The following is a 15,012-nucleotide window of genomic DNA, read 5'->3' on the forward strand; positions in this document are numbered from 1 at the left end:
ACTTTGTTACTATGGTAAATATATATATATATATATAAGATAAAAATTGCCTTTTTAACCATGGTAAGTGTACCAAAGGGATCTGATTTCCTGATTTATTCCCAGTTCCTAAAGAGGCTGACTATATGACATATCATGATTGAAGAGTCCAATTCTGGCATATTTCTCCATGTTTCTGCAGTGTTCAGATGCTTGGGGAACTCAGCTACTAAACTTGGGGCCACGAGGACAGAGGAGGTGTCTTAGCCTCTTTGTCCTCCCCACTGCCTAGCTCAGCATTCTAGGAGAAGCTCAAGAAATGTTTGCTGAGTGAATAAATGACCCTGCAAGTTAAAGAAGACCCTCCTCAGACTCCCTTTTATCACCTTAAGATTATTTTTCCTGTCTTATGGGAACAAACAGTGTTAATAAATGACAACCACTGTGTCACATGTGGGCATCTAGGGGGCATATGTATGCCTCTCTCCCCAAAGGTAAGCTATTCAGTGGAACAGCAAGGGCATGATAAGCCCGTAAACACCCTTGTCGACAGTCTTTCTTGGACATCATGTTTACTTGCCTCGTTGTGTTCCTGTAAGAGAACAAAGAGAAATTTCCCTTTCAGTGACTGAATGAGGTCAAAGCATTATAAACAGTGTCACCAAGAGCTAACAATTTCTGCCCCATGGATGTAATACAAGTGAGCAGATCGCTGCCATCCTTGGAAACATTTGCTCAAATACACCCACAGACCCTGGCTGTGGGCTGCAGATAAACGCCTTCTGAGTGCCCCCAGACCAGGTGAGCTCAGTGGCTCAGGACCTCACAACTGTTTGGATGTTGAAAGGAATCCTTGCTTTGATGGAAAGTGAAAACCAGTGTACCAGTAATCTGTATCTCTAGCGGAAATGAAGGGGCAGTAAAACCCTTTGGTCTGGCTTTGTATCTTGGTCTCTTGAATTTCCTTTCATTTCACTTGCAGTTGCAGAGTAAGGCTTGGCTCAGAGAAGCTATTCCGAAACTGTGCAAGGTTCTCTTGGATGTCAGGGTCATGGCTGGGCTGGAGAGGCTGCTGCCAGCTGGGAGAGGCACATCGTTAGAGAAATGCCATGACCTGGTATGAAAGGGAAAGATACAAATCAACATCCAGTGTTCTGAAGGACAGCCTAATGGACAATAAATATTTGACCAGCTCTGGCCATTTGTATGAAATGCCACCTTTCACCCTGTCTAGAAAATTGTTTTCTTCTTGTTTTTTTTTTTTTTTTTATCCCCTCGCCCCATGATTCTTCCACAGTACAGGAGGAAAAACATTTGTGTCACTTCACTAGTTCTGTGTACACAGTAGGTCTTAGATAATGTTAATCTCTTCCTTGTTTGCCCTTCCTTTTCATTGAAATAAACCCACCCATCTCCACTAGGTAAAAACTGTCCCCTCAACCAAAGATAAATATCAGACAGGAAGACAATGTAGGTGATTCTATTTTAGATAATCATCAGGCTTTTTTTTTTTAATAAGCCTTGTCAATCAACAGGGTCAGTCCCTCTCTTGGCCTGTAGGAGAGGCCATTGACCCCCAAGTCAGACATTTCTATTTTCAGCTCCCCAAGTCCAGAGAGCGGTAACCCGAGCCTGAGTGAGGGCTGAGCCGCTAACCCGCCAGCAGCAAGGGCCCGTAGTCTCTCTGCATTTCTATTTCCATAAATTTACATCAAATTTGTGCTGAATCATATCCCCCCCACGTGGAAGAAATGAAATACATTATCAATAAGTATAACAAATTTGAATAATCTGAGAGTGGAATGACTTTCCTTGTCTCCTTTCCATTTATTTCCTTGGGCCATGGCTCACTCCACTTCCCACACTGGGTGGGGTTGGATTTATCCCCACCAACCCCTGTGCCCAAGGTTTTCAGTTTTTTTCTCACAGTTTATATATATGTGTGTGTGTGTGTGTGTGTGTGTGTATGGTCCTTTTATATATATATGTATGTATATACACATATGTATACAATCTTTTTTATATTCTTTTCCATTATAGTTCATCCCAGCATGTTGAATATAGTTCCTTGTGCTATATAATAGACCTTGCTGTCTACCCATTCTATATGTAATAGTTTGCATCTACTAATCACAAACTCTCAGTCCATCCTCCCCCCACCCACCTTGGTAAGCACATGTCTATTCTCTACATCTGTGAATCTTTCTGTTTGGTAGAAAAGTTCATTCGTTTCATATTTTATTTTATTTTTAAAGTTTTCTTACACAGTTTAAAAAAACTTTTTATTCATTTTTGGCTGTGCTGGGTCTTTGTTGCTATGAGGGCTCTTCTTCAGTTGGCGGCAAGCAGGAGCCACTCTCTATTTTTGGTATGCAGGCTTTTCATTGTGATGGCCTCTCTTGTTGCAGGGCACTAGGGCTTCAATAGTTGCAGCATGTGGATGCAGTAGCTGTGGCTCCTGGGCTCTAGAGGGCAGGCTTAATTGTTGTGGCGCATGGGAGCTCCACAGCACGTGGAATCCTCTCGAATCTGGGGTGGAACCCAGGCGGATTCCTTACCACTGAACCATCAGGGAGACTCTGTGTCATGCTTTAGATTCATGTCATTCATTCATACAGTGGTATCATATAATATTTGTCTTTTTCTTTCTTACTTCACTTCATAATCTCTCGTTGATTTCTTGGCCTCTGATCAGGAGTCACAAGCCGTGCATCTCCCTTTCCTTCTCCAGTTCATTGTCCTTTCCTCCTGACATCTTGGTCTCCCTTATCAGAACCCTTCCATAGGTAAAAGAAGCTGCCCCTCTACCTCCGCTCATCCCCACCTCCTGCCTGCAACGCGCCAGTCAATCACACCCACCCTTCACCCCTTCCGATGGCAATTGCAGTCCCTGGCCTGCCAGGTCGTCATCAGCCCCACTCAGTCATTTTGAGTACCTCAGTGCAGGTTCAGCAGGGAGTGGAACTTCCTTCCACCCCCTGCTGCCCGGCTGATTGGCAGTCAGCAGGGCTGGAGGTGGGGGGAGCAGCTTGCAACTGATTGTTTGCTACTGGGCAGGGAAGGCTTAGGGGAGGCAGAGAGAGCACCCAAGAGCTCAGAGGGCTAAGAGACAGAGAATGCTCTGTGTCAGGAATCTAGCTAGAATCCCCTGTCTGTCTGTCTGTCTGGTGTCTGGCTATTGGCCCTAGTAGGGAAATGATGGCAGCTGCTGCTGCTAAGTCGCTTCAGTCGTGTCCGACTCTGTGTGATCCCGCAGACGGCAGCCCACCAAGCTCCTCTGTCCCTGGGATTCTCCAGGCAAGAATACTGGAGTGGGTTGCCATTTCCTTATCCAATGCATCAAAGTGAAAAGTGAAAGTGAAGTCGCTCAGTCGTGTCCAACTCTTCGAGACCCCATGGACTGCAGCCTACCAGGCTCCTCTGTCCATGGGATTTTCCAGGCAAGAGTACTGTAGTGGGGTGCCATTGCCTTCTCCGGGGAAATGATGGAGGAGGCCCTTTGCACAGTATCCCTAGGTAAAGGCAAGAGAAGAGGCTTATCTTTTACAGAATTGAGGCCAGTGGCCCCAGGGACCTCAGGTTATCTGCAGTGCACACTGGGACCTTCAGTCCCCTGGCCCAGGTTAAAGTCAAAGACAAAGGAAGGCATTTAGCAACCAGGTCATGGGGGTTCTTGGCAGGCCCTGCCTAATTTGGCCCTCCATTGACAAGAGGAAGAACTGGGGACCTTGGCTCATATAGAGCTAATTATCATTAATATATACATTATATATATATATATATATATATATATATATATATATATATAAAACCACTATAAACCACTATCATTAAGAATTATTTCCTTCCCGGGTTCATAAGACTGGGTTTCCTAATTCAGGCAGGAGAGAAGTGTGGCCATGAACACTGCCCCAGTTGTACATTTTGGAGAAGGGCCGAGCCAAAATCTCTACTGAAGATTTGCTTAGTTTCCTTTAATGAGAATGCTGACATTTTTGTTTGGGAAGCCAGACTTTGAACTGAAAATACCATGTGGTGAAGTTGTATCAAAAGCTTTAGGGCTTTCCCATGCGTCTAGAGCTGTTTTGACATGGCCAAACTTATCTAATAAGTCAGTTGAGAAACCGAAACGAGAGTCTTGGTTTCTAATGATAAGTTCAAGTCATCTTATCTTTCGTATTTTCTCTTGAGATTTATTGTTTAGTTTTCATTAGTATCTGCTGGTTCAAATTCTTAGACGAAGCTAAAACCCTCTCAAACTTTTGAAAGTTTTAAGCATTGCTGCAAAGCACCTAAGCACTTTCTTCTAACTATATATGCATATAAATAAATAAATAGAACTGGCCCTGGGGCTATGAATATACATGGAAAAATTTGGTCCCTAGAGATTTTCCAGGGCGTTAAGGGGGTATGAAAATAGAGGCTAAAGCCATGTTTCAATACTTAGTGCCAGGGTGGCAAATTTAAGATGAAGCCACTTGGCTTTAAACTGGTCCCATGCAAATGGACTGTGGGATAGAACATTTGATGTACTGCTTTTATCAGAGGTGAGGACAGTTGCTGGGCTGTTTTATTTTTTTTCTTTGAAAAAAGTTAACCACAATGTAATTAGCTTTGTTTTTGTCAGCCTGGGCTGCTGTTGATGAGGTGTCTAGAGGCCTCCTGGTATAGGTGCCTAAAAGCTTAAACTGCGTTTAATTATTATTATTACTCAATGTCAGGCTACATAAATGAAAAGAGATAAAAAAGAAACGCTTGCAGCTACATTGCCTTGGTGTGTGATTTCATCACATCTCACAAGCTAAGCAAGCTCGAGCTGGCACTCGGGGCATAAAACCTCTAAGGGAAACCCAGGCAACTGGAGATGCCATTTCAAGTGAGTTGAAAGTTTCTCAACATGCTGGGGTGGGAAGAGGCTTACCACTCTTTGATTTGTCCTCCCCAGGTTTATTTTTAGACACTTTAATAACTGGCTGACTTACTTCAGAGAAGGAAAGCAAGTAGGGGCAACAGAGTCACTCAGAGAGTGGTCCTAAAGTACGCGATCTCTCATGTGAAGATCCCTTCGCTCCCAACAGCTTGCCGATTGTCCTACTGCCCGAAATACCAGTGAAGCTCCCAAAGCCACAGCAGTACTGAAAGCCTCAGCTACACATGGTAACTGGAAGGGGCAGGCTGCTTTTCCACCTGAATTCCAGCCAGGAGCAAGACGCAGACCATGAGGCAGTGGAACACAAGATGGACCAAGGTATATGCCCACTCTTCCTACAGTCTATTTCATTGACAGGTTGGAATGAAACCAGTTGGTTTGCCAGAGGGCAAGGTATTGGCAGACAATACCTTTCTTCCTAGCATGAGACATCCATCGGGCTGTTAGGAACAAGTGTTCGACGCTGAGTTAACCCTAGATGTTCAGGTCAGGGATGACCTTCCCACTCTCTTGGATTACAAAGAATGGATTAGGTGGCCCAGCTGGTTGGAAGGCCGGAAGCCTTAGCTATATTCTAGCCCCTTCTTTTTTTCTCTTGTTCCCTAGACCACTTGTTTCCAAAACTTAAATGGTAAGGTTTGCAAATTTTCTAGGACAGGGACCTGTACTGGTTATTGAAGAGTCGGCACTGTTACTGAATGTCTCCAGGATGAGCACACACAACAGGCACTGAATGAAAGTGCTGCCTACTAGACTGGCTCCTTTCTATAGCCCCTGGCCTGCCAGAGTCTTCTTTAGATGAGGCCCCAACAGGTCATGATGCCAGGGCTGCCAGGAAGAGTTCAGTCATCCAGGCTCCTCATCAGCAGGGTCACCATTTATATGAATTAGTTGTTGATAGATAGCAAACCATCCCAAACCTTAGTGGCTCGAAACAACAACAGCTTATTTAGCACATGCTCTGTAGGTCAGCAAATTAGGCAGGGCTCAGCTGGGTAGTTCTGTTGATTTCAACGGGGACTCATGCAGGCACCTGTAGCTGCTGAGAGTTAATGGCCTCACTCACATGCAGCAGTTGACTGGTTGTTGGCTGTGAGTCCTTCATCATCCAGCAAGCTATTCTGGGCTTGTTTCTAAGGTGGTGATCACAGGTTCCTAAGAGCATAGAAAGGATAAACCCTACTGTACAGTTACTTTACAAGCCTCCTTGTGTAGCGCATTTGCAAACATTGTTTTGCCAGAGCAAGTCACATTTGCAAACATTGACTTGGCAGAGCAAGTCACATTTACAAACATTGACTAGCCAGAGCAAGTCATGTCGCTAAGCCTAGAGCCAAAGTTATGGACACTGACTGTGACATGGGCAGGAAATTATTGATAATATTTTGCAAACAACCTATCACACCAATAAAACAAGGCCAACAATACAATGCAATATTTCCGATTCCCAGGGGTGATACTTCATTTTCAGGTTTCCAAGATGCTAGAAAGGGTCTCTGGGAACCAGAAGTCTTAGTTGAGTCTCTGTTTCTCCACTTTTTCTAATAAATGGAAGTAACATCCATCCTGCAGGGTTGAGTCAGGATCACTAGGGACTAAAACAAATAAATGTTGGCTGCGGTGCATTCACAACTGTAAAATGGATTCACAGCTTCTCAAACTATATGCTCATTTCCACAGGCAGCGCTTCTGAAAGTATGGAAAGCTCACTGCTGGTCATGGTTCAGGCCAGGATTTTAGGTGACTGGGGAAAACCACCTCCGATAATACTGACAAGACATGTATGAAAATTCCCCTGCTCTCTGTAATTCCCTTTTAGTCCTTCCACTTATGAGAAAGTCTCAGTTTGATGCCACTGTCTTCAACATCTCTTTTGATACACATTAAGCATCATATTCAGAGCTTTAGCTTCTATTTAGAATTCATTACCGTTTTATTTTCAATATTTTTATTTGTGTTTTATTCATGACAGCTGAGAAGGCAATGGCACCCCACTCCAGTACTCTTGCCTGGAAAATCCCATGGACGGAGGAGCCTGGTAGGCTACAGTCCATGGGGTCGCTAAGAGTCGGACACGACTGAGCGACTTCCCTTTCACTTTTCCCTTTCACGCACTGGAGAAGGAAATGGCAACCCACTCCAGTATTCTTGCCTGGAGAATCCCAGGAAGGGCGGAGGAGCCTGGTGGGCTGCCGTCTATGGGGTCGCACGGAGTCGAACACGACTGAAGTGACTTAGCAGCAGCAGCAGCAGCTGATAATTCAAGAAATAAATAGAAACAGACATTAGTAACTTAAAAAACTACGTTGAATACATAATAACATATAGTTCATTCATCCATAGGTTCGACAAATATTTGCAGGGCACCTACTATGTGTCAGGCCCTGTACCCAAGGTTTATCAGAGAAGGAGGCAACCCCCTGCCCGAGTGGGGCTTACATTCTAGTGGTGGGAGCCGTGATGGTGGTCAGGGAACGGCTGGATTTGGGGATTTACTTCTTGTAGGGGGAAGCCGAGCCGCCTCCCGCCTGGAGAGCGGTGGTCAGGAGTTTCCCGCGGGCTGGGGCGCGGACCACCAAGAGCGCGGGATCCGGGGCTGCGCGGGCCTGTCCGCGGCCGGCTCGGTGGTGGCGGTGGCCGGGCACCGGGCCTCGGCTCCTCCTCCTCTTCCTCCCGCGGAGGCTGACGTTGAGTCAACAGCGCGGGCGGCAGCAGGAGGCGGCGGCGCGGTGGCTCGGAGGTGCCGGGCCCTCTCGGGGCCGCGCGGGGCCCGGGCGGCGACGACGGCGGCGGCAGCGGCGGAGGAGGGCGGCGTCAGAGAGGCCGGCCCGCGCCGGGAGAAGGCCATGAACGGCGACCGGACCGAGAGCGACTGGCAGGGGCTGGTGAGCGAGGTGAGGCCGAGGCGCCGGCCAGGCGGGATGGGCCAGGCCGAGCGGCCGCCAGCCCCGAGCCCACGCCACCCACCCCCACCCCCGCCTCCCGGGTGGCTGAGCCCGGCGGGGACTCGCGGGGGGACGCGCACCCCGTGGCCTCGGCTTGTTGCCCCCGCGCGTCCTGCAAGGTGCGCGGTTCCTCCCGCACTTTCCCGTCTGCCCGGGCGCCACTTTCTCCCGTGACAGCTGGTGCCAGCCTTCGGGGAGGGTCCTTCCCTCTGGGCAGGGCTTGGCCCTGGATTGGAGAGAGTAGCGCGGATCCGGGAGTGGGAGCCAAGCCCCACCTGCCTTCTCGGTTACCGCTGTTTTGGAGCCAAGCAATTGGACGCCCAGTGCCGAAGCGGAAGGGTGGTGCCAGGGGGGTGAATCCGGGTGCTGTTACAGGTGGAATCACCTGCAGCGGAGGCTTGGGGGAGGGGGAGGAGATTCCATATGGTCCTCCGTAGCCTTCATTCATTCAGGTATCAGTTCAGTCGACACATATTTACCGTGGGCCACCTTTGTGTAAGGTGGCCGGCTGTTTATCAAAGGAGTGGTGCAGAACTCACTCGATTTGTGGAAGCAGAGAATGCCCTGCGCCGCCGCCCCCCGCCCCGCACGCCCGCAAAGATTTTGTCATAAACACCCCTGGGGTCGGCTTTTGCGCTCCTATGAGATTTCCTCTTCAACCCACTCTAGGAATTTTGGGGCCTAGGAGTGGGCTGCCTGACTTCTCCAGGTGAGAACGGGTGCTGAGGCCTCACAGGTAAATTGCTCCTCCTGACTTACCATCATTTGTGATGGCAGTAAGTCATGTACCCAGCCGTGCTGATGATCTCCCAGCAATTCTCCGTTCTTTCCTTCCTGAGGACCATCCCCACCGGCAAGGCCAGCTTGGGCCGCCTTTTTCTTAATCCTACTGTGCACCAGTTGGGGCGTGATGGTTTGCTGTCTTCGTTTCTTGAGTATTGGAAGGGAAACCTTGTACCATTTTTCTCCTTTAATCATTTCCTGGGCCTCCAGCTCAGTCTAATAACAGTATTTAATGTCTAGTGTGCAAAACATTGTATTTCTGAAGAGGAATGGGCTGTCATAGCTTCTCCCCAAGTTTAGCTTGTCCACTCTCAGTCTGTAAGTAATAGCTGCACAGTATTATGAAACATTGTCCTGCAGTCTGTCTGCATCTCCTCTGTCAGGGGACAGAAACTCTGAAGATCTTCTCTCTTGGCCCATGGAGAATCAGACCCAGTAGTGGAGGAAGCTGGAGGTTGTTCTTCTTGGAAGTCCAGTGCTGAGCTCTGAAATAGCAGAATGTTCACTACTCCAGCAAATACTTGTAGAATGACTGTTAAGAGTCAGGTACATTGCTCTGTATTTGCAATGCAGTGGCCAAGAAAACAGACAACCCCTTCTGCCCTCAGAGAACTGAAGCATATAGTATAGTGTGGGAAGAGTGTCACACCACAAACACTAAGAGAATCCTAAAAGGTGGAATATGAAGGATGTGAGACCAAAGAAGGAAGTACTTCCTGGGATGGCTGTCCTGGATCCAGGATGCCTCTACCTTGCACCGACCACGTGGTATTGCAGCCTTCTGGTCTCCCCACTAGGCTATGTGTTTCATTTGGCTTTGTTCCAGGTGCCTACACACTGAGCTTCATACACAGTAGGTCCTCAAAAGTATACTTGCAGAATAAGTCAAGATCCAGAAATGGGTCTTTTCAGAGTTGTCCTGCCTGTCCTAGCTGTATATCTCCAGGGCACTTGCCATCTTGCCTTCAGACATTTATAGCAGCTAAGGACACGGAGGACACACAGCTCAAGGCTGAAAATGAATGCAGAATGCTTCCAACCTTCATAATAGCCAGAAGCTGTTCCTTGAGTCCATCCACCATGTATAAGGTAGAAATTAGTTCTTATTTTACAGAGAAAGAAACTGTGACTCAGACAGGCTAAGGAACTTGCTCAGAGCCTCACATCTGAAGGGGGCGGAATTTGGTCTGTTTGACTCCAGAGCTCAGGATCAGTAGGCCATGCTTTGTGTCTTAATCACCGGTTCATCTGTGTGTATCTTCACCTAGGCAGCAGGTTCTCGAAGGGAGAGGTTTGTGTCTTATTCATCTTTGAATCCTCAGCAATTGGATAAGTATTGCTCAGAGTATGATCTACAGATTATCAGAGGCATTTTGGGAACAAAGAGTACAAAGAGTCACTGGAATTTGGGGGGGAAATGCAAGTTTCTGGGTCTCTCCCCAGATCCAGTGTAGTGCGTTGAATTGTATTCTTTTCATCATGAATATATCTAAGTCTTAATGTCCCAGTAGCAATGTTGAAGCTGAAACTCCAATACTTTGGCCACCTCATGTGAAGAGTTGACTCATTGGAAAATACCCTAATGCTGGGAAGGATTGGGGGCAGGAGGAGAAGGGGACAACAGAAGATGAGATGGTTGGATGGCATCACCGACTCGATGGACATGGGTTTGGGTAAACTCCGGGAGTCGGTGATGGACACGGAGGCCTGGCGTGTTGCGATTCATGGGGTCGCAAAGAGTCGGACACGACTGAGTGACTGAACTGAACTGAACTGAACTGAGCTGTCATAAGACCTTTTTGGAAACAGGGTCTTTGCAGGTAAAATCAGTTAAGGATCCCAAGATGAGATCATCCTGGATTTAGGATGGGCCCTAAATCTAAGGACTAGTGTTCTTAGATTCGAGACACAGAGTTGCAAGGCTGTGGGGAAGCAGAGACACACAGAGAGGAAGCCCTTGTGAAGATAGAGGTAGAATGGGGAGCCGGGCAGTGACAGCCCAGGGATGCCAAGGCCGCCAGCAGCCACCAGGAGCTGGAGGAGTCTTGGAGTAGCTTGTCCCTCAGAGTCTCCAAAAGGAACCAGTTCTGCTAACACCTTGATTTTGGATTTCTGACGTCCACAATCGTGAGAGATACATTTCTGTGTGAGAAGCCACCCAACTTGCAGTGATCTGTTATGGCAACTACAGGAAACTAATTACCTTACTGCATGAAAGAGCCAGGGCTATAGTCCCCAAATCTGCTTTTCTCACAAACACCAGGACTCCCCAGGTGTTTCCCTGACCATTTCCTGCCCATGGGTGTACACTGGGTCTGGTGTGGAGACATCGTCTGGGACTCACGCAAGTAGGATTCAAAGAAGAGTATGGTCAGTGAGTGGGACTTCCCTGGTGACTCAGTGATAAAGAATCCTCCTGTCAATGCAGGAGACAGGGGTTCAATCCCTTGGTCAGGAAGATCCCCTGGAGGAAGGCATGGCAACCCACTCTAGTATTTTTGCCTGGGAAATCCCGTGGACAGAGGAGCCTGGTGGGTTACAGTCCATAGGGTCGCAAAGAGTCAGACATGACTTAGTGACTAAACAGCAGCTACAATGGTCAGTGTCTAGTGGTTTTGAAAGTGACTTTGGAAGCCAGTGAGAGGAACTAGGGAAGACGTCACCAGACAAGTGACCCAGATCAAATGGGCTTTTGACAGGCGCCCATCTATTTCTGCAGATATCCCTGGTCCTACCTCCTACCCTGGGTCCACACCCCATCACCCTTCCTGCCCAGGGCCCTGTGCTCTCTTTCAATCAGTTTGCTTCCTCGGTTTGCCTCTAGAAAGCACTTTTCATTTAAATGACCCTATAGAGATCAGTTTTATTTTCATATTTTACGTATAACAAGCTGAAATTACAGCCTTCTCTCAGGCCCTGAAGTAAACACGGCCATGCATGTGAAAGAAGCGTGGCTGCTGTCTTATTCTGGAAGTTAAATGTCTGCGGAGGGGGAAACCATCTTCTCATCACCACCTGAGGTGAGCTTTCAAATCAAGAGGACATCTTAAAATGCAATCATGCAGACAATCCATAACTATTTCTAAGATAAAACTCCTGGTCATCTGTCAGCTGGCTGCCCTATGATAAACCGTGCCTGATTCAATTTTGCTATTTGAATTTTGGTTAATTAATTAGATAGCAATCAATCCTGTATTCCTTGAGCATATTATATATTCAGTGACTGGGTATGTGTGCTCAGTCACTTAGTCCTGTCTGACTCTTTGCAACCCTATGGACTGTAGCCCTCCAGGCTCCTCTGTCTGTGGGATTTCCCAGGCAAGAATACTGAGATGGGTTGCCATTTCCTCCTCCAGGGGATCTTCCTAACCCACGGATCAAACCTGCGTCTCCTGCATCAGCAGGTGGATTCTTTACCACTGAGCCACCTGGGAAGCCCTATTAACCCTGGGCCTCTACCCAAAGTTGAGCCACTGACATTTGCGATAGAGAAGTAGAAGAGGCTTACAGTCTGAGCCTGTGGTTAAGGGTGTGACTTTGGGTCTTGTTTGTTAACTGAGATCTGGACCTATGTCATGACTCTACTTCTTCCTTGGTGCAAATGGTCAAAAATCCAACCCAAGGAAGTTTAGCTCAGAAGGAATTTATTGACTAATATGGTGGGTTGAACACCCAAAAGATGTGTTCAAGTCCTATCCCCTTCCCCCAATCCCTGTGAATGTGACCCTATTTAGAAATAAGATCTTTGCAGATGTAATCAAGTTAAGATGAAGTCATTTGAGTGGGCTCCTAATCCGATGACCAGTGTCTTTGTAAGAAGGAAATTGGAGTGCAGAGATGTGCAAAGAGAAGATGATGTGAAGACAGAGGAAGGAAAGCTGTGTGATGACAGAGGCAAAGGTTGGAGTTATGCTGCTACAAGCCAAGAAATGCCAAAGAATGCTGGCAGCCCCCCGAAGCTAGGGAGAGGCAAGGAAGGGTCTTCCTCTAGAGTCTTACTGGGGACTCTGGTGCTTCCTACACCTTGATTTTGGTCTTCTGATCTCCAGGACTATCAGAAATTAATTTATGCTGTTTCAGGCCACCCAGTTTATGCAGTTTGTTAATAGCAGCCTCTAGCAAACTAATACAGCTGACATGAATAATCATTTCAAGATGGCGTGGCATGGGGCGCAGATGGATTCAGCCCTCAGACCACTCAAATGGATGCTTTCTCTCTGTCTTTGGGTCTGCTTGTTGCCTGGTATCACCCTCCCACCCTTCAAGTCTGGAGGGAGAGACAGAAACTCCCATGCTAGAGGTCCCATAAAAACTCAGGAATCACTCCCTTTGAACCCACTTATATCCCTCACCTGCCCTGGGAGAAGTTTCTCAGGGGTGTAATGATCTGTCTGGGGTCTGCAGTTGTACATGGGGCCCTGCCCAGACCACATGGACTGTGAGTGGATTGGGGCAGTGAGACTGTTTGCCAGAAGAAGGGGAACGGATGTTGATAGAATCACCACATTGTGCAACTCCTCCGAGTCTCACTTTTCTCATCCTTAAACAGGATCGTAGAGTACATGCCATACAGGTGCCCTTATTGTGAGGCTCCAGTGAAATCATGCTTGTTAGTGCTTTGGTCTCTTTGTCAAGCAGTAAGTGTTGAGCAAATATCCGTATAGTGAGGGTGGACCTCAGGACACCAACTTAGATGTTCATGAAACAAAAACTTCTTTATTCTGTTATAACACTTTAATTTTGATTACAAATTCCCATGGTAAGGGGAGTGGAAACATGATCTGGATTGGTGTCACGCCTCTTCCAGAACTTGTATTTGAGTTCTAGAGGGAGGTAGTAGTATTTAGCCATTGTAAGTAAGTAGTGGTTACTAGTATATCACCCCACTGGCAGGAGTCATGGTGTGGAGGGGCACACATCTGGTCTAGACTATTTTTGTTTAGCCATACTCTCCTTATTTCAGTCTAGTATCTGGTCACTGGTCATTGTTGATTACTGTTGTATGCTCCCTTGTCCCTCTCTTCTGGCCCTTCGGTGTCTGTACCACACCCACGCTACCCTGGGTGAGTGAAGAGCAAGGTGGTATACTGCTCCTTCACTGCTCTGGGCATGGGGGACTTTGCCCTCTTGCCCAAGGTGGGTAGCTTTGATCATGTTCTGCTGTCCCTGAATCACTCCTGAACTGAGGAAAACTTTGAGAAACTATGTTGCAATTTTCTGCATAGACATACCACACCACACCAAGCTGGGTCCAGGGAATTAGGGATTATTTTTACTTCCTAAGAAAGAAGAGTGTGTTTGTTAGGGTAAAATCTAAACCACTTGAAAAAGATACCTACTCACCAATGATATTTAGGTCTTTTTTGTGTTATAGTGTGTGGTCCAGTCTAGGAGGAAAGCCCTTCTCCCTGTGTCATTTAAAAACCCAGGTTTCTTCCATCTTGTTTCTCTACTATTTTTGAGGGGGTGATCCTCAACTGTATAGTTAAAGCTGGTGGTTGCCATGATTTGTCCCAACCCATAAGTAGGGGAAAGAGAGAGAGAGAAAGGGAAGCTCAGGGCAAAAGGCTTTTCTTTAATTAGGGATGCTCTGCTTACTTTTCTTTAATTAGGGATCACTTCTCATACCCCATTGGTCTGAGCATCATCACATGGCCACATCTAGCTGCAAGGGAGGCTAGGAAGTGTCATCTTAAACTGGATGTACCCAACTTAAATTTGGGAGGGTTCTATTAAAAAGTCAGAAAACACAAACTATAAAAGAAAAAAAAAGGATAAAATGGGCTTTATCACAATTAAAAAAAAAAGTCTACTCTTTGAAAGACTCTGTTACGAAAATGAAAAGACAAGCTGACTGGGATAAATTTTGTGCATAACACATATCTTATATCCAGAATATATAAAGAACTCTTATAATGCAATAGTAAGAAAACAACCTAATTTTTTAAATGGGCAAAAGAGCTAAACAGACACTTCACTGAAGAAGAGATTCAAATGGCAAATAAGCATATGAATGGATACTCAGCATTATCAGTCATCAGAAAGATGTAAATTAAAGCCACAGTAAGATACCACAAGTGTCTTCCCAGGTGGCTCAGTGGTAGAGAATCCTCCTGCCAGTGTAGGACCCACAGGAAACATGGGTTTGATCCCTGAGTGGGGAAGATCCCCTGGAGGAGGAAATGGCAACTCACTCCAGTATTATTGCCTGAATAATCCCATGGACATAGGAGCCTGGTGGGCTACAGTCTGTGTGGTTGCAAAATAGTCAGACACAACTGAGCAACTGAGCACACATACATGCAAGATGCTACAACACATCTATTCGAATGAAAAGCAGACACACAAATAAAAAATGGAAAAACCAAGTGCTGA

At 46.8% G+C, this 15,012-nt stretch overlaps 1 protein-coding gene and 1 long non-coding RNA gene across 9 annotated transcripts in view; one reads left to right on the forward strand and one right to left on the reverse strand.

Moving 5' to 3' along the window:
• LOC145527090 (uncharacterized) overlaps positions 1-15,012 on the reverse strand; it is a 41,319-nt gene that overhangs the window by 24,183 nt on the left and 2,124 nt on the right. The window contains exon 3 of the long non-coding RNA XR_014069502.1: positions 856-1,093. This is a non-coding gene — a long non-coding RNA (uncharacterized LOC145527090). The remainder of the gene's footprint in view (positions 1-855; positions 1,094-15,012) is intronic.
• CCDC149 (coiled-coil domain containing 149) overlaps positions 7,600-15,012 on the forward strand; it is a 114,340-nt gene continuing 106,927 nt past the window's right edge. For all 8 annotated transcript variants that reach the window (XR_014069225.1, XR_014069279.1, XR_014069296.1 and 5 more), the window contains exon 1: positions 7,600-7,803. Coding sequence is in view for 5 of the 8 variants with exons in the window: in XM_081543365.1 (XP_081399491.1) it covers positions 7,756-7,803 (48 nt within the window). In the remaining 3 variants the exon portion in view is untranslated. The remainder of the gene's footprint in view (positions 7,804-15,012) is intronic.

This window comes from Giraffa tippelskirchi, chromosome 1, assembly GCF_054371585.1.
Source record: "Giraffa tippelskirchi isolate mGirTip1 chromosome 1, T2T-mGirTip1v1.2.pri, whole genome shotgun sequence".
Taxonomy (NCBI): Eukaryota; Metazoa; Chordata; class Mammalia; order Artiodactyla; family Giraffidae; genus Giraffa; species Giraffa tippelskirchi.